The sequence below is a fragment of the Prinia subflava genome, chromosome 1 (genome assembly GCF_021018805.1).
Source record: "Prinia subflava isolate CZ2003 ecotype Zambia chromosome 1, Cam_Psub_1.2, whole genome shotgun sequence".
NCBI classification, from domain to species: domain Eukaryota; kingdom Metazoa; phylum Chordata; class Aves; order Passeriformes; family Cisticolidae; genus Prinia; species Prinia subflava.
In genome coordinates, this window is record NC_086247.1 from 91,321,788 (window position 1) to 91,341,702 (window position 19,915).

General features: G+C 37.2%; 1 protein-coding gene across 3 annotated transcripts in view; it reads left to right on the forward strand.

Annotated features, from left to right (window-relative positions):
• KDM1B (lysine demethylase 1B) overlaps positions 1 to 17,226 on the forward strand; it is a 27,563-nt gene extending 10,337 nt beyond the window's left edge. For all 3 annotated transcript variants that reach the window (XM_063403257.1, XM_063403248.1, XM_063403266.1), the window contains 13 exons: positions 577 to 761; positions 1,677 to 1,853; positions 2,773 to 2,847; positions 3,471 to 3,608; positions 5,048 to 5,219; positions 6,037 to 6,164; positions 7,570 to 7,701; positions 8,116 to 8,190; positions 9,069 to 9,185; positions 10,050 to 10,175; positions 11,600 to 11,722; positions 13,632 to 13,784; positions 14,315 to 17,226. In XM_063403257.1, coding sequence (XP_063259327.1) covers positions 577 to 761; positions 1,677 to 1,853; positions 2,773 to 2,847; positions 3,471 to 3,608; positions 5,048 to 5,219; positions 6,037 to 6,164; positions 7,570 to 7,701; positions 8,116 to 8,190; positions 9,069 to 9,185; positions 10,050 to 10,175; positions 11,600 to 11,722; positions 13,632 to 13,784; positions 14,315 to 14,398 — 1,685 coding nt within the window. In that variant the 3' untranslated portion in view covers positions 14,399 to 17,226. The remainder of the gene's footprint in view (positions 1 to 576; positions 762 to 1,676; positions 1,854 to 2,772; positions 2,848 to 3,470; positions 3,609 to 5,047; positions 5,220 to 6,036; positions 6,165 to 7,569; positions 7,702 to 8,115; positions 8,191 to 9,068; positions 9,186 to 10,049; positions 10,176 to 11,599; positions 11,723 to 13,631; positions 13,785 to 14,314) is intronic.
• The last annotated feature ends 2,689 nt before the right edge of the window (positions 17,227 to 19,915 follow it).

A 19,915-nucleotide genomic window follows, 5' to 3' on the forward strand; every position in this document is an offset into this window, starting at 1 on the left:
GTACTCATCTCAGAAAGAGTGCTTTGAGGAAGTTTCAGCTTCTGTGTTGTCTTAGCAGGCTTTGATCTCCTTAGGTGCTGAAAAGAAATCTGTTCATATGTTCAACAGATGTTGTATCTGCTTAACAGAAAACTTCATACATTGAGCTACCAACACTGAATGTGGAAGATGATTAATTATTACCCCTTCAAGGCAGTATTGGGAGTTGAAGAAGAAAGGAGTTCAGAGTACTGCCTAAGTCTGTACAGTGATGCTAGTCCTCAGACTTGACTTTAGATCCTACTCCTTGTTGGACTCCTCAGTGCATTGGAGTGCCATGAAACATTGATGTTTCTTTGACAAAACTTCAGCTCTGATAGGTCCAAGATATACCCATGAGGCAGCAGGACAATGATTAATGCACAGCCTAGAGGGCACGTGAGAGGAGAGCCGTGTGAATAGAATCATTCTGGAGGTGCCTAGAGGCTGGAAAGCTTCCTCACTTATCTGTGTGAAGTCAGTGGATTGTTTTAGAGGGAGAAGGACGTGATGAAGATATGATGGGGTGTGACTAATTCCTGATGTGTCTTTATTCAGTTGCAGGCATGAACAAGTATTTCCAGCCTTTTTACCAGCCCAATGAATGTGGGAAAGCCCTCTGTGTGAGGCCAGATGTCATGGAACTGGATGAGCTCTATGAGTTCCCAGAATATTCACGAGACCCTACCATGTACCTGGCGTTGAGAAACTTGATTTTGGCTTTGTGGTACACAAATTGCAAGGTAAGAGATGCTGATAGTAAATTTGTTTGTTTAATAGCAGCTTTTCTGGGACGGGGACTTACTTCTGGGATGTCTCCTTATGCACCAGAAAATTGGTCCCATGTTCTTGAAAATCCGTTCTAAGACTGGCTGCGTTTTGGAGGCTTGCTGGGGATGACAGTGGTGGGGTTTTCTTTTTAGGGTGGTTTTTTTTTGTTTTGTTTTGTTTTGTTTTGTTTTTTTGTTTTTTTGGTTTTTTTTTAGTTTTTTTAAAATAATGCCTAGGAGCTTCTTCTGCAATAAAAATTAAAAGTTATTAAAAATTATTAAAACTCTACAGTGCCTGCCTTGCTATTAACTTTTTAAAGGAATGCTCTAAACAGTGTTTTGTGGTGCTTTATGATTTTTTTATCCTGATTGTTGGACAGGGAAGTGATTCTCCTTTTATCTAAACTAAGCCTATGGGACTGCCTTTGATAGAACTGCTGAAATTTTATGTACCAAAGCTGATATGGATGTCTGCATTTATGTGAAAGGTTTTGGATATTAATCTCCTTTTCCCTCAGAATGCCATTTTGGAATAGATATTACTGGAATGCCATTGTGAATATTGCCACCATGTAGATTCATTTTGTAAACATGAATCTATTTCAATGCCATTCCTGTTCTAATAGAACACACCATGAAGTTATCAAAAGTTTCTTGTAGACTCATTTGGTTTTATTCCATGCTTGCCTAATAAATTGTTACCTTACTGTGTAAAGCTCACTAACAATAAATTTCTACAAAATTATTTTAAAATGCTCTCAGAAGCCTGAGTCATGATTTTTTATGATTTGGTTTACAGTTTAAATATGATGCAAACATACATACAGTTTAAATATGATATAAACATTACAAAATCCACAATTTCTATTCTTCCTTTTTCCTTTGCAGGAGGCTCTCACCCCTCAAAAATGCATCCATCATATAATTGTTCGGGGGCTTGTGCGGATCCGCTGTGTACAGGAAATGGAGAGGATCCTGTATTTTATGACAAGGAAAGGGCTAATTAACACAGGGATTTTGTCAGTCAGTCCTGACCAGTACCTTCTTCCTAAGGAATACCACAATGTAAGTTGGTGTAATAATCCCTACATTATTAGTGCTGTAAAACTACATGGTGCATGCAATAATTTTTTTGGTTCTGGATTTTTAGCTCATTCATATAAATGAATGGGATGATAGGTTAAATTACATCTAAAACCTAGTATATGGGAAGTTTTTAACATTGTTCTCTTATGCCTTCAATGGGTATGGAAAGTACATAAATTAGATTCCTTTCAAAAAATATTTTTCCCACTAAAATCTATGGAATTCATTCCCATGGATTTGTACTTTGCATGTGCTGTTCAAATGGATAGGAATTGTGTGAAAATTATAAGTGGTTCTGTGGATCTGTGTTAAATATACAGGTTCTGTGGTTCCTGTAATACACCTCTGCTTCCAAAAGTGAGCAAACTGCTATTCCATGTTGGTTTGCAAGAACTATGATTAAAAGAGAACATGTTTATGACTACCAAATTGCTAGATAGCACGCAAAACTTATTAATGTATTCTGTGACAGAATATCTTCTAGAAATTTTAAGTCATTTTTGGAAAATGTATTTGTAGATATTTTTCATTTATAAAATAGTTTTACTGGTCAACCCAATCTATGATTGAGATCTTTACAAGGTAAGTATGTTTCTTATCTGATAAATTCAATTAGATTCCTACTTTTGTTACTGATAACTTCAGCTCTTTCTGCTAAAAGAAACTGAAGCATCTTCTTTTGAAGTCCATAGAAACTTTATTTTCAAAGATACCACTGATCTTTTTTCAATATTAAATGCACTGCCATCTTTACAAGTTATCACAGATTACTTTAGATGACAAGAGAGCCTAGATTTCTTAAATGTACAAACATTTTTACCTTCAGCAAATGAGAGTGAAATTACAGTTTCTATTTTATTTCTAATTATTTTTATTTAAATACTTTAATATTTTTTAGAAATCCGTCATTATTGTTGGGGCTGGTGCAGCAGGATTAGCAGCAGCCCGACAACTGCACAACTTTGGAATTAAGGTAAGAAGCTCTAGAGTACATCACTTAAAAAGTCAGACTTCGTCTGTTTTGAAAAGTGTTCTTCACAAAGAAAAAGCCTACATTCTTGTTACAAACATGTATGTATAAGGCATCCTAATTTGTGAAATCTGGGGTTTTACTGAGTAAACCTGCTGTTTAAAACCAGCATTTATTTGTATTATCTAAAATTAAACAGCATGCAGCATATATTTTGTATAGATGCTGCACCCAGATCATTGTGTTTAATAGCCTGTAGCATGCCTTGAACTCCAGTTTTGAGATTTCCCGAATAAATCTTCAGCTTTTTAAAAAAGAAGGCTTATTTTTGTTAGGGTTGTTTCTAAAGTAACAGTTTTATATATATATATATCTGTATATTTTTATATATTTTTATATATATATATATATATATATCTCCCAAAGTGCAACCTTTCTAAGATGATTTCAATGCATGAATTAACTACAAATAATCCAGAAATGGAAAAAAGTGTGAAGATTGCTAACATTGCTGGATTGCCTGTGGGGAGGGTGTGTGTGTTTTGTTTTCTCCTTTGCTCTGGAGTTGAACACATACGTTTAATAGAACTAAATCATCCAATTTACTAAGCTGCATTTTGCCACAGGTCATTGTCTTGGAAGCTAAAGACAGAATTGGTGGCCGAGTGTGGGACGATAAGACATTCACAGGAGTCACTGTTGGAAGAGGTGCACAAATCGTCAATGGATGTGTCAACAACCCAATGGCACTAATGTGTGAGCAAGTGGGTTCCTGCAGTGGTTGTGATTATCACTAGTGAAAAACTTGTTAAAGCCAGGTTCAGATGACTGGATGAGGGTGGGAGTCCTTTTCTTGTGACATGATTAAAATCCTGTCCTGCATTGTAACTAAACTCCATGTTGCTAATATATCTTTGATAACAGTTTGGAATAGAGAAGGGCTGTAGAATGGTTTCAGGCACATTATGTAAAGAAAAACAAGGTGGGTCCAACTTCAGAACCAGAAGAAACCAGTTTTTCCCTTTTTTCCAGAGAGAGTAATATAAAAGGTCCCCAGCAGCCTTCCTTAGGGCTGAGAAAGGCTTTACTGTGGGAGGATACTGCTTCTGTGATGGATTTGCCTTTGCTGCCTCTCGATATTTCTAGTTAAATTCTGCACAAGTTAAGATTAACAACTAAATTGCTACTGATGCAAATGTGCTGCAGTACAACTTCCTTAAGAATTCTTATTACTTGCTGGTTTGGTTTAGGTTCTTTGGAGGTAGGAATCTGAATTTTTCTATGTGGAACCTGAGTATGGGTTTTGTTCAGAGACACATGTAAAACTAGACCATGCCGTTTTAATTATTTAGTGCCCTATAGTGGCATGAAGAAATTCTATTTTTAAAAAAAATAATGTTTTATTTATAAAATGGGGAAAAATTACTTCTAGATACACTTCAGATACTCATCCCTTTGTGGTCATTTAATGTAATTTTTAATTGAAAGTACAGCTGATCTGCAGTGGTGACCAACAGCCTAGAGAGATGTGAGGCTATGTGAAAAACACTGGAGCATGCCCTGAGTAACAAGACTCCAGGAAGAAATTAGCACTATATTTGTGCTACTTTTTCTGGATTGACTCTGTAGAACACAAAACCATCTTTATTTGAATTTAGCTCTGTTGTGTTTTTGATGCAGGTTGGACAAGCAAAGCAAGGTTTAATTCCAAATAATTTCTTTCTTTGCTTGGTTGTTAGTAACATTGGTGGTAAGTGGCAAGCAATATCCTGTCAATTCCTGCATTCAGGAACTGTTTGGGCCTCAGACACCAGAAAGTTGTAGAAAGTAACTGATTTTAAATGTGACTGTGAAAATAAATTTAGGTAGAAATAAAGGAGACTGGTTCATCGCGTTTCATTACCAGACTCTAAATTTCTGTACTAGCCCTTGCCTGACAGGCAAGTTGCAAGGTTTCTGTGAATCTCCAATAAAGGAAAAGATGGAAAAGTGGGAAAAAAACAATCTGTGGACAATTAACAGATAAAGGATTGTTAGTATTCCAGTTTGAAGACAGCAAGAGTTACTCTACTAAAGTTGTTTATGTTTTTTAAATGGTATCACTTAAACATGAGGCACTCACCTTAGGTTAACTAACTTTGAGCAGGCTGGGTGCTGTAGTTTTTCCATACTTAAATAAGCAATAAAATGTCTTTTTCTTAAGCTTGGCATTAAAATGCACAAACTAGGGGAGAAATGTGACTTGATCCAGGAAGGTGGAAGGATAACAGATCCCACTATTGATAAACGTATGGACTTTCATTTCAATGCCATCCTAGATGTTGTTTCTGAGTGGAGAAAAGATAAAACCCAACATCAAGATGTTCCTCTTGGTGGTAAGTGAGACATGTATTGCAAAGAGAAGATGTTGGCTGTGTTCATAAAGTTCTATAATAAACTGGCTCTTACATCAGACGTTATTAGAAGCATATGGATGTCCATCTGACCTTAAATCCAATAGATATTTCTGACATTGCATCTTGTTTTCATGAGGTAGTTTTTCCAGTATAACTAGTATCACTAGCAGTTCAAATGACTTGCTTCTGGCTGAAGCTGGCCATAGCTAGACTTAGCTCTTATACTTTTTGACTTATCTGCCTAAAAAAGAGCCTGATCAAAGCCTTCTGCTGGCAAGAATAGTCCCATCTCCATTGGTAACGCCTCCCACCACATTTACAGCTTGTAAACTCAACAGCAAAAAATAAACTTGCTCAGAAATGTCTGCCTCCCAAATCTCTTCAGCATGGATTCTGTAAGACAGAATGAATAACTCCTATGTTCTTCAGTGAACCCTAGATCAAATTTCTTAGTTCTTTGATTTTTGTAAAAATAAATCAGGATTTATTTGCAAGGATCCTCTATTATCTTAAAGTGTATTTTACCTGAAATCTTCAACTGTATATGGATGATAGCTAAACAATTAATTTCTCTTCTGTGTCACTCAGAAACCTATGAGTAAACAACAAAGTTGTTCTCTGTCACTGGAAAGATCTTGCGGTTTTGTTTTTTTTTTCTTTCTCTGAGAAGAAAAACATCTTTGTACAAATTAGCAATAAGCGTGAATATCTCGTGATCCAGGGAAAGCATGTTGAAATGCAGTAGCACTTCTGACAAATTGTCATATATTCTTATTTCAAATGTGTTCTTTCACAGAAAAAATACAGGAGATCTATAAAGCCTTTATTCAGGAGTCTGGAATCCAGTTCAGTGAGCTGGAAGAAAAAGTACTACAGTTCCATCTCAGTAATTTGGAGTATGCCTGTGGCAGCAATCTCTCTCAGGTGAGTTTTGACAGGTGTGTTCTGAAGTGACTGAGCTTCACAGAATACAGAGTTGGAAGCAACACTGAGAAATCACCTGATCCATTCTATGGCCCTAGGGGAAGAATCAGCTATCCTGACTATTCCTACACCCATAACCTATTTTTGAAAGCACTGAGACACTGACTCCACCACTGCCAGATTTAATGTGATGGGAGTTCCTGATGTGCTTCCAGTGAGATGCTCTTCAAGTAGAAATTGGACTAGCTGGTTAGAAGGGAGCTAAGCATTTTGCTGAGATGCTGGGTGATATGATTCACAGGATAGTTACTTCTCCTCAGATGTTGAGTGTGACTTCTGCTTCTCAGTTCTGTTTAGAAACAGAGGTATTTCTCTACCCCACTACGTATCTTGAGAATAAACACATTTAACTCCTAAAGTGTTCCAACCCCCCGGTAGTGAATCACAGTTCACCAGTCCTAGGTGCTCTCTTGGCTTCCTGATTGCCCTCCTGACTTCAGTTTTAACCAAGCAGCTTGAGGAAATACTCATATTGTTGGCAGTGCATTTACTCAGTACTGTTGCTACATTTAAAGACATTTAGTGTCAATTGTACTACAGCAGTGGGACTGATACGTGCAGATGCACAAATCTGAACTGAGAAGCGCACAAGAACATAACAAAAATCTGCAAGACAATGCTATACCAGAGCAGACACTGGAAAATAGTTTGATAGATCAAGTTTTCATATTCTACGAGCAGTCAGGGGAATTAAGAAAGATGCAAAAATCTACCTTATCTTCAGTTTTAAAATCAAAATATCATTGATTTTAGGCATCTGCAATGATAGGAATTGGCATCTGAATAGTAGTTTGAGAATAGTTTCAGATCTTTTACTGCTAAGTGGCAATTGCTTAGTGCAAATACCACTGCTTTATTAACTATAAGGTTGCAGTGGCTCGGGGACAAGGTCAGTGAAATGTATCATGGAAGAACCTCCAAAGTGACAGAAAAATTCCATTGAGTTGGAGTTTTTTTGTCTCATCTTCACCTTCATGTTGGGAAATAAGATATTTCCATTTTTATATTAAGTCCTAAGGCTGTAAAATCTGATCACTTTGCTAGATACAGACAACTGATATCAATACACTGCAATTCACGTGGATTTCTGTACTGTTTTCCTTATTTTCTCTACTAAGCAGAACCAAGAATTCCCTGCTAGTGACCAACTCATGTTATGACTTTTCTTAATCTAGCATTAGGTAAATAAGCATTTTGATTTTGTCAGCATTGCCATAAATTCTGGTGATACACTTTTTTTTCCCAGTTGCAAAGGAGCTAGGGTGGGTTTTTCTAAACTGTGGAACTTTTCACAGTACCCATATCCCCTCAGCAGTAGAAACAGCCAGTTATGTTCTGTCCACAGGTATCTGCACGCTCATGGGACCACAATGAATTTTTTGCCCAGTTTGCTGGAGATCACACTCTTCTAACTGTGGGATATTCAACTGTGATTGATAAGTTGGCAGAAGGGCTGGACATCCGGCTCAATTTCCCAGTGAGTCTCGAAAATGTTGATGCAGTGCCTGTCTTGGATTGCTTTGAAACACTCAGTCATATATTTGTATTCTTTGGGACCAGGTGAATCTGTGCTGTGATTGTTTCTGTGCTATGTTGTGATAATTGGTCTTTTAAAAAAACCAAGAGGACAATCTCAGTATTTCTGAAATTCTCCCTGAGGACTATCAGTACTTAAATATTATGATATGATGATGTTACATGTTAGAATCACGATGATTTTTCTTTTTCAGCTTCATGGAGGCTACTTTTTGTCTTTCAGGATTTCTCTGGAAATTTGTGTTATTCACTTTCATGTTTGCTGACCAGGGCTATTTTATTTTTTATTTCTTGCTGGAATATGCATTGCATATGTACATTTTGTAGTACAGTCTCTCAATGTGTCTTTCAATAGGTTCAGAGTATTGATTATTCTGGTGAAGAAGTGCAGGTCACTACTGCAGATGGAACAGTGTGGACAACACAAAAGGTACCAAGCATGATTCAAGACTAAGAACTTTAGAGAACACAGAGTACATGTCCTTATTTTCTTTCTCTCAGAAGACTATTTAGACCATTTTCTCCCCATTCAAAGATGAATACTTATTATGCATTTTAGTACCCTTTATTTGGGTGTTCTAGAGTCTCATTTTTGGTAAGCATGCTTGAGATTTGAGTATGAGTTGATTTGAAAAACTAAGGACTGTAAGGGGTACTTCTAAAAATACGAATCAAAGAGATTTTTATTTCTTTCAAGTGACATTTATGTTATCTAGTTCCGTTCCCTGCTCAGCTTTACCCCATTTAGCATGTGTATCCTGTTAAAATTTCCAGGATTTGAAAACCCCTATTTCTCAGTTTCTCTTATTTTCTGTATCCCCACCTTCTTCATGCTGCATAATTTAGCTTTCAGTAGTTTTTTAAATGATGCATAAACTCGATAAAGATTGAATTGACATCAACAGTGTCAGTGAGTGTATTTTAAAGAGACGGAATCTCTGAAGTAATTCAAACAAAACCAAACCACTGACTATCTATCTCTCATTTCAAACAGACAGTTTTGTTCATCTGAGTACCATTGACTATATTTACTGAATAACCATGGTAGCATGGTTAGCCACTGTGATACAAGCATTTCAACAGATTATGACTTAAAATCAATGAGCTGTGGGATCTGTTCTCACCTGAATGTAAGGCATGTGTTTCCCATTGATGGGAACTAAAACCAGACAGTAAGCTAGAAATGTCTGGAGCATTATTATGCTGCATCCTACTACCATAATCCAAGATAGTTAGGAGGATGCTATAAGGCTTAAGTGCCATGTATTCAGGTTTTGGTACTATTCTGATTGTAGCTATTTCTTTCAGGTATTAGTGACTGTACCACTGGCCCTTCTTCAGAAAAATGCCATTCAGTTTAATCCTCCACTGTCAGAAAAAAAAATTAAAGCCATTAATAGTTTGGGAGCAGGAGTCATTGAGAAAGTAAGTGATTTCACACTATCTTTAATTTTCTTTTCATAGAAACATTGGCTGCTTTGTCCCTGCTGCTTTTGCAGTGTATTTATCAGGGTTTTTAGGGTTTATGATGCATAAACATACATTTATGTTTTACTTGTATACAGTAGCTCAGGAGAGCAAAATGTTATTTGGGATTACAGGTATTTCTGTTTCTTAGATTTCACAACTTAATGGCATTTTAAAAGAAACTGTTCACAGAAGAATTTCATGGCTTAAATATTTTGTGCCTAATTTTGATTCGTGATGGTCTTGGATATTTCGGAATTCAAATAATGTGTTCATTTCAGGTCATTTTAACCTAGTAAATTCAGAACTTATTTGCAAAAAGTACTGAAATTTGTGTGTTTGACCAGTGTAAAATCTCCTACCCTTTCACAATACAAAAACACAGCCTCTCCTGAAAAGATCCCCAGTAAGATGTGTGCTGAGAACAAAACAGTAAGAAAGCAATGCCAGAAACAGGATTATAAGAATGTTGAAATTTAAAAGACAAGATTAAGAAACTCCAAATACAGGATGCTGCTCATTTAAGTTATACATTAGGTTTTCAAAAAAAATTCTGCTGAATTTCTTGAGCATTTTAGACAATTAATTCAATTGTGGATTTGATATTCTGTGCATTTCTAACTTATGACATCAGCATGTTTTTTTCTTTGCCTTTCCCCTTTGGAGGACAGGTTCATATATTCTCTGTTGAGACCCACTCATAGGAATAGCTGCGTTTAAATGAGTGGGAACAGGAAAATGTATTAGAAGAACATATACCATATCCTGTTATGAGTTTTGTAGTATGAAGTGGCTAAATTCCATTTTTCTGTATCTTTCTAGATTGCCTTGCAGTTTCCGTATAGATTTTGGGACAGTAAAATTCAAGGAGCTGATTTTTTTGGTCATGTTCCACCCAGTTCCAGCCAACGTGGGCTCTTTAGTGTCTTCTATGACATGGATCCTGAGGTATGATACATGCCAACTGTATTTTCTCTTGGCCCTTCAGAAATTCAGTTTGAAATCTGGGTGCAATAATTACTGAACAACAAAATTTTTCTTCATCTTTGCCCCCCCACCCCCATCTGCATCTATTAAAAGCAGTGTTATTTATCTAGATAAAGCTCACCAATATTTTGTTGCAATAAATGGGAATGTTTTCCATTGTTTGGATACAGACTAATATACAAGCAAGTATGTTCTCAACTTCTGCTGAAGACAAGGCTGCAATACCTTACTATAAGCCTACTAAAGTGAGAAAAAGGCTACTAGTCCATTGCAGTTTAGGACTTCTGTTCCCTTATTAAATCAGCTAAAAATGCAGTTTAAAAGATCATGCTGACTTACTAATGCTTACTGGCTTGCAGTAGTCTGAGTAACTACTTGGAATAGCAGGAGAAAAGGCAAACACCAAGCTCTGCATGAAATGCAGATCTGTAGGGTCAGTCTCATACTCATGAATTTCAAAGCAAATTCAAACCAGTGGACTAACATCATGTTTCTCTTCCCTATAAGTTCCAAGCAGACACATTCGTATTTTTACAACTGCTATTTACTACTTGGCAGCAATTAAAAGGCCATTTTGTAACCTGATGTCTTACTCCAAAAGGGAACAATTCTGCAATGCTTGTGCTCTGTTACTGCCTGATTTGTGCTTGTATACAACTTTGCTTAAATGAGTTCTCTCCAGTACTCTTAAACTCATGCTACAAGAGGTTCGGTGTGCTGATGCTGTCTAGAGATCCTAAATATAATGCTTATTTTGCTTAATAGCTATTCCCTACTAGTTATCAAAGTTAGTAACAGAAGAATTATTGCCTTACATAAACAAGAGAGGCAGAGTTCTTTAAAGGCACCGAGAACTTGTGTGCTCTTCCCTACTCGCCACTTCACCTCTCAAACTTCTGCATGGTGTCATGAAGTGGAAGGAAATACCAGTAGACATGACCTTTCATTTCTTGGTCCAAAATCTGCTGGTAAGAACCTAGTATTGGTCTAATCAAAACCATATTTAACTAGTATTTAAATAGACTCTCTCTATCACCACATTTTGAAAATGGACTACAGCTGAGGTGAAAGTTTAGCACAAAACTGAAGCTTAATAGGATGCACAAAGAATAACACTATCTATGTCATTTTTGGGGGGGTGCAGCCTTTAAGTGTGTAGATAGGAAGTTTTCAGAGAATTCAGTTGTAAAAGGGGCTGACTCTGTGAACAAGACATCAGAAGATGTAGTTATCTAAGCATAAATACTGTAGAATATGCACCCTTTGTTCCAAGGAATCAAACCCACTCTTCTCTAGAACAACAGTTGCCTTGCAGCTGAAAATATCTTTGCAATACCAATCAAAAGAGATTGTTTATTAAATACTTAATAAGGTCTTGTTTTTAGGGCAAAGAAAGCATTTTAATGTCAGTGGTCACTGGAGATGCTGTGACAACCATTAAGAATTTAGATGATCAACAAGTACTGCAACAGTGTATGACTGTACTCCGAGAGCTGTTTAAGGAGCAGGTAAGAGAACCCTCTTTTATTAAGAGATGAATTAACTTGTCACCATAATAAACCTTTCAAATGTGGTACTTCATGATGTATAGGCAGACCTTTGACATTTAAAACTATTTTTCTTTTCCTGTCAGGAAATTCAGTTTCAGGGAGTAATTTCTCTTTGAGACCTACTAAAAATCACAGTTTTTGGTCACCTGTGTGAAAAATGAATACTGAAATATCTTTATCTCTCTGAAGGACAGTAGTATATAACTGAAAAATAGAAATTAACTATTGTCCTTTAAAATGCTTTTAAAAAGCAGAATCAATTAAAAGCAGTACTTTAGGCAGGTAACACAAAACATACTTCTTACTTAGTTGTCACTTTTAAGTTAGATGAATTTGATTGATTTCTGCCTTCCCCCTTGCCAAGGCAACTGAAATCACAACACCCCCAAACCAATCCAATCCATTTCTCTTCTAACTAACAACCCTTTCTCAGCTATCTTGGAGTGCAGGTACAGGCATAATGATATAGCAAGGGCCCTACGTCCTGAGTGTAAATAAAACACTAGATAAAAATTTCTACCTTTTTCCCTCCCCCCAGATTATCATTAGGACAAAAACTAAGAGGAAAATCAGGGAAATCTGGGGCAAGCAAAACACTATCACATAGCAATGTTGTCTGCATTCCACTCTAGCCTCAACCTACTTAGAACAGTTGGATCCCCAGGAATGATTATGTTCAGGGGCGATCTCTCAAGTTTTAAGATGGTTCAAATGTTAGGATTAATGATCTTGGAATAACTTCAATATCTGAAAACTCAACAATTCCTAGAAACATATGTTTGGTGATGGCTTTATTGTTACTAGAACCACGTGTGGTGGAAGTTCACATACCTGTATCCTGATCACATGAAAATGTAGCAAATGGGTCTTGCCAGTGCCACTCTGGTCCAGGAGAGTGATTTTCACAGCTGTTTCCATGGTTTACAGAAGTTGTGAATTTCAGTCAACTGAGGACGATGCAGTGGGATTTTTCAAACACAAGATAGCTTCAGGGGTGTACCAGAGCTACTTCTGGGACATCCATACAACTTGTCATATTTGGCTGGTCCTTGTCTTGATCACTTGAACTTGAGTTTCTTACGTGCTGCCTGAATGGAATTTATTTGTTGATACCAGACGTTGTGCAAGAGGCAACCAGAGCTGCTTCTGTTCACTTGTCATGAGCTCCTCCAGAGTAAGACACAGCTGTAGTTGACTAAGCCTTCACACAAATGTTATTTGCGCTCTTTTTGGTAGAAATCTGTGGAATTTGCATGCTGCAATGTGACAAAGAATACACACTATTATTTGTTGTGGCTCAGCCAGACCCTGACTTTCTGGTTTTTGTTTTCTTCCTGAACCTAGTTTTCAAGACAGCACATTTTCTGATCTTAGATAAGTAATCTTATTTATCCATTGGAATAAAATTATCTCCAAAATGAAAATTGCATTTGGAGATTTAACAAGCTAGATGTAACAGGCATTATGCCTAACCAAGACAAAAACTGCTTACATTATACATACAAACATGTTGAACAATATCAGTATTATAGTGGATTACAAAAGCATGTGTGAATGCATTTTGAAGGGATTTTTTTTCTTGTGTACTTCTAGATGTATTACCATATGCACATCTGTTGCATTCAGAATAGTGCAGCTGTGATGTTTCAGGCATCAGGCGAGTCTAGCAAATGAAATTATCTTTGTGGTTAATACTACAATTAAAAAAAATAGGAATTTAATTCCTATTTTTTATTATTAAGATACAGATCCAATCTGTATCTTAATAATACTACATACTCTAAAGATTACTGGAAACTGTTTGAGAAAAAGCTGTGCAATTCTGAACTTTTCTTTGTGCTGTTTAACTTCTATTTTGGTTATGCAGGAGGTTCCTGACCCAGTGAAGTTCTTTGTTACTCGATGGAGCAATGACCCTTGGCTGCAGATGGCCTACAGTTTTGTGAAAACAGGGGGCAGCGGTGAAGCTTACGACATGATAGCTGAAGACATACAAGGAAAAGTTTTTTTTGCTGGTGAGGTAAGTATCTTTGCCCTTGATTAAGGTTACTGGGAGCAGTTTCTTGTGGAAGATCATCTCTTGCTACCCAGAACCATTAATGTAATGATAGTATATAACTATTCTATGTTAATGATTCTTGACACAGAAGAATCTATTCGTATTATTACTGGGCATGGGGAGTCCGCCAAATATTTCAGGGCAGAAGGAAAAATGCATTTTTAGTCAAATTGTCTTTCTGTTACTCCGTTTGTGGGTAACGTAACAAATACACCATGATGGTGTAGGTGTATTCCGTACTGAGGCAGAACTTGACCTGCCCCACTAAAGTGCAGATAGCAGAACAGACTGCTGCTTTTGTAGCTGACCTGCTTGCAAATTTTGAAGTTGCTAAAAATCGTAAGTGTTTCCTTTAATTGTCTTTCTAAGGAGTTTTTCATGGCTATTAAAAGTAGATATATGCTTTAGGAAAACAAAACTGATATTATAAATTAAAATTCTGTAGTATGAGTTTTAGAAACATCTGACTTTTTTTCTTTTTTTAAATACAGGCCACAAATAGGCACTTTCCTCAGACCGTTACAGGAGCTTACTTGAGTGGGGTTCGAGAAGCCAGCAAAATAGCAGCATTTTAAGTATTGAAATTTTGTGTTTATAGATATATTTTTAATTGATTTCTGTGGGTAAAATTATCTTCAAGTTTCCTATTGCTGCCTTTTTCCTACGTGGTACTTGAATAGCACATGGTACCTGAAGATAAAATCTTCATCTTCCTTTTCCTCTTTCTACCCCACCCTATTTTTAAGCCCTGATGATACATATTGTTGGGGGCTTTTTTCCACCTAAGGTATTATTACTAGCAGGAGTACCATTGGAATTGCTGGCCACAGCTTAACTGAGAATTTTTGTCAAGAGTTGTCTCCTGTATGGCTCAAGTGATGTTACTGTGAACCTTCATTTCAGAAGGTCAGATGAAATCAAGACTAAGTTAACAAACAGCATTAAAAATGCTGGCAGTTAGTAATGATATGGGAATTTTCCACTAACTGTTCTTCTCAGGTTGATTATGCTCATAGGAGTTCAGACTGGCTTCCAAGAGCCTGAATGACCTAGAAAAATTCTAGGATTAATGTAGGAAGGAGCTCAACTATCACTTTTCCCACTTGCAATCAATAACCTTTTCTATAATATTTTTTCATATTCTTAGCATCCACAAAGTGGGCTTTGGGGTATGAAGTTTGTTCCTTTATATAAGAGAGCTGGAACAGTTTACAGTGCAATCATAGAAAGGTTATTGTAGCTAATCAAAACTTGAAAAATTAACTTCTATGTTACTTTAAAAAACTTTGAAATATCTTTGCTACTTATTCATATAAATTCTTGTTACAATAATAGGCTAAGAGTTTAGATTTTTTCATTGCTTCTGTAGAAACAGGACAGCTTAAAAATACTATATTGCTATGATTATTTTGAAAACAAACTTCCAGATTCATTTGGGCTGAATAGAGGAAGTATCTGCTGATGTGACTGTACAGTGGGGGGTGCAGGACTATAACTTCCTAATAGCTCATTCAACTTTTATATTAAAAAATAAGTGAAGATGAATAAGGAAAAATTTTGACACTCTCATGAAGGGCTGAAACAAGATGGCTTGCACTTTGACTTGGAAGTTTATTTTTTTCTTTTATTATGAAAGCATTATTGAAAACAACTTTGAGAGAGTAATTCAGTAAGTGCTAGACATCTATCTAGTAGTTTTTCCATGGGACAGGGAGGAAAATATTTTTCAACAGAAATAACAGAGATGTAACTGGGATACCTATTGTAATACTGTTCCACTATACTGGTATTAACAAAAAAAAAAAAAATTAAGATCCACTTTTACATCTCTTCCCCCATACCTTCTCTGTAACTTGGCTGCATAGATGTTATGATATCTGAAATGAACATAAGCACTTACTCTATCCTGCCCCATTCTCATGCATAGACTTTTCTCTTTCATTAATCCCTTCATTTAAGAATGACACAGCAAATATTTTTGACTTACAGTGCTGCATTCTTGGAAATACACAATAGGCAACCTTAAGAAAAATCATAGGTTGTTAAGGGGTTGGATTAGACCTTAACAATCATCCCAACACCCCCTGCCATGGGCAGGGACACCTCACACTAGACCAGGTTGCTCAAAGCCTTACCCAGCCTGGCTTTGAACACCATCAGGGTCCTACTGAATAAATGCAATTCTTCTTTTCAAATATGTAATATTTTGTTTTTAGAGTAGTTATGATATTGTTACAACCCCTTTATTTAATCTCTAATTTACAAGGTGAAGATGTTTATATAACTAGATGTTTTTCATATATATATTCTGTTCTGCTTCTGAAAGCTGAGTTATATGGACTATTAGGAAGAGTGTAACTGTTCATAATTTTCTTCTACATAAATGCTGGTATGTACAGTTTTAAAGTATTTCCAATTTTTAAATTGCAATTTGAAGGCTGCAAGAAGCAAGACAAAGCCTTCTGATGATAAAAATCAGGACATCAAATTTTGCTTTTGGCAGTCATTTGCACTTTGTTAATTTCATATATTACAGGCCATCTTATGGCATAACTAGCAAAGATTGAGTGCTATGTATGGTAGAGTTTCAAGTTTCTTTCCCACTTTATCATGCATGACAAATTACTAGGAAAGGAGCTTCTGGTTGTGGGAAAAAAGCTTACTACTTACAAGCCCAAAACCTTATATTCAATGGATGCTTCAGCTGACCTTGCTTAAAAACTTCAGTCAGCTTAGTAACAAACATGTCACATTTCAGGTAGGAACGATCTGAAAGTTTAGCTCAGCATCCATTTCTCCAGTCCAAAGTTTGTAAGAACATGCTTGATGTCATTCTGTTAATTTGTACTTGGGGTTTTCAATTTACCTACAAGTTTGCAGCTAGATAAATGCTGTATTCTAGAGAATAGAGATGGACATGAAGAAATACTATCACATTTGGCTTTAGATCATGCACATTTACAGCATTAGAAAAACTGATAACAAATGATAAATGTACCAATGGCCTAGTCCACTAATTATTTGTGTATTGTTTTGGTGCCGGGCACTTAAACTGTGTTGTGCTGCACTGAAGTTTGAGGAGTAAATATAATTAGTATGTTCCATTTTAATTTACATTCATTTGAAACATGTTAGAACATCAGGCTGGTTCTGAGACTTCATTCTTTAATGTTGCCCAAAATTTTTTTACTATCTATGTTAAAATTTATTTCAAGCATGTATGTATTTTTTCTTTTGTGTTTAATTTATTCCCTCAAATAAAGAACTGGGGAATGTTTTCTTTGAGTAGGTTTGTTTAAATGTTTTTAAAAAGATTTGAATGCAGAGCATGATCTGTTACACATCAGTTCTTCTGTGTGATTATGTTATGGCAGCAGAATAAAACTGGAAAGTATCCACGGGATGCCTCCATTGTGGCTGTTTTTTTCTTTAACTAGTGCCTAAGCCTACTTTTTAATTACGTTTTGTATTATGATTTCATTTTAGTATATTCTTACAGCTAGACAGTTCCTCAGAAGTGCTGCTTTACAGCCTTATCTGAGGCTTAAGGCCTAACTGTGCTGTTCTTTGGACAATACTGTAGTCACTTTCTTTTGCCTCCAAGTTTTACAAAGCAACTCATAAACTTGTGTTAGATTATTTTCCTTAGGCCAGAGGAAATTTAAGCTAGTTATGATTGTTTAGAAGCACGGCCCATAATTTTAAAATATCACCAAATAACCACTTAAAACTTTTAATGGAATAATTGTAGTGCAAACACTTTGTAGGGTTCCTACTAGCACAGACCACTATAAACATGTGCAAGCCTGACTACATACTCAAAACGTCTAAAATACAATGACAAATTCTAGTAACACTTATCTACATTGTTCTTCTGAAAGGGAGGTTAGGTGTTCATTTAGTCTAAGTCTGACAGCAGCTGCCTTCAGAGAAAAAAAATACTCTTACTGCTTTAGAAGTCATTTCACCCATGTGTGGGTCTGAACCAGTGAAAGCATTACTGGGGACAAGATTCACTGCTTTTCCCTAACCCTGTCATAATTGGTGAGCAGTTCAAAGTTTGTATCCTGAAGATGTGTTCTGTTCTCCCAATGTCAGCACATTACAGCTGATACTGCTTGTGAAAAATGACAGCTTCATTTTAAGAAAAACAAGCTTTAAAATAGAAATGAAATACTCTGAAATAGAAATTAAATACTGCTTTTTAACATAATGTACAAATCAGCAGATTTCATCATACTCAACATAAAAATTACAATCCTTCAAAAAAACAGATGGTACTTTTTTCCTTTTGGCCCAGTTGTCTAACTGAGATCAGAAATAAGTGAAACAGTGCAGTCCAGTGAACGAAGTCAGGTGAAAAGTCAGGGCAAGTTACATCATACTGCCATCCTCTTACACTCAGAAACTCTGGATATCATCTAGTGCCAAAGCTGCTACTTGGAACAAGGCCAAGTGAAGCTGGTTACTGCTCCTCCAGGCCCCCTTTCTGTGACCACCCACATGGTAAAGTTTCTTCCCCTAACAAATAACTGCAGTTTCCCTGGTGGCAATTTGTGCCTGTCACCTCCCATCCTCTCCCAGTGCACCTCCAAGCAGAGCCTGGCCCTGCCTTGCCCAGACTCTCCCATTTGGGACTTGCACACTGCAGGATGATCCCCCTTCCTCTGTCCCTTCCACAGGCTGAATGGGCCCAGCTCCCTCTGCCTTCCCTCCTCCTGTGCTCCAGCCCCCTCACCATGTTCGTGCCCCTCCGCTGGACTCACTCCACGGTGTCCATGCCTGCCTTGCCCTAGGGAGCCCCCAGCTCCCAGGTGCTGAACAGGTGCCAGTCCCCTCCCAGAGCTGCTGGCCCCACACTTGCTGCAAGAGCCCCGAGCGCTGCCGGAGCTCCTTATCTGAGTGCCCATTGCTGAACGGCCTCACCGAGCGTCTGCAAGAACCATCCAGCCCTGGCCAGGCCCTGTTTGCAAAGGGGCTTGGCAAGACACCACCGTCCCCACCCTCACTGCTCAGTGGAGATACTTCATCCCAGAAGCAGGATGCTGCTTCTGCTTTTGTTAACCTGTAGAAATTCCTGTCAGCCTGTTTCTTCTGCAAGTCAAGAATAAACCTTTAGACCTGTAATTTCCAGCATCTTGCTTTAATAAATACTTCTGAATTCAAAGGCAGGATCCACATTTCTTTGCAGAACAAAAACAACGCACTTGTCGGCATTCAAGATGTTTCTTTTCTCAGCAACCAGAATATTGATTTTACCACATTTCTTACTTCACGAAATTTCTTACTTGCAAACAGTATCCTGGTATCTTACAGATTTTTCCATTCTTCTCCCTAAATAACTACCACCAGAAGTAATTTCAGGAATGTTTTCATCTAGTCCAGCTGAAGCTACCGTATTATAGCCGACTTTCTGATTTGAAAACAAGGAAGATTAGATCTGCCCAAGTGGTCATGAGGCACCCTCTCTCTGAAACAGAAAAGCTAATAACAAACTTTACTAGAATCACTATGCTGACAGCCAGGGGCTTTATTTGTCCAGATTAAGTACTGGCTTCCAAAAGGGTTATTTTCAAGCTTAGCAGCTTAGCAGTGGCTAATATAAACTCAGACACTTCTTAGATCTTGCTTTGTCATGTGCCTTGTAACAGGATAACATAGAAAGACCACAGACCCTATAAACAGCCTGCTCACGTCCAAGAAGGCTGTTAGTTTAGAACTTCTGGAAAAAAGTGAGATGGAATTACAGCTGTGTCTTTGTAATTTCATCTTGGTTAGACATGCCTGACCACTATACCATGGGTTGCCATGTAACTCTAAATGCATGTAACCTCTTTTCACCCCAGTTTGCTGATCTCCTTCCCACCTAGCCCTCTCCATCTTCCTTCTCCTACAGGCCCCATACACTGTTGCCACAAGTGCTCATAAGAACAGCTGTTTATACCTGCAAATCATTCAGATTAAGTTGTGGTTTTGCAAGTCACCGACCAAAATACTGAATACCAAACCTCACTAAAGAGGAGCCAATACATTGGATTGTAGGAGTTATGCTGGAAGCAATCAAACCAAGATTGGACTATTTCTCTAGAATA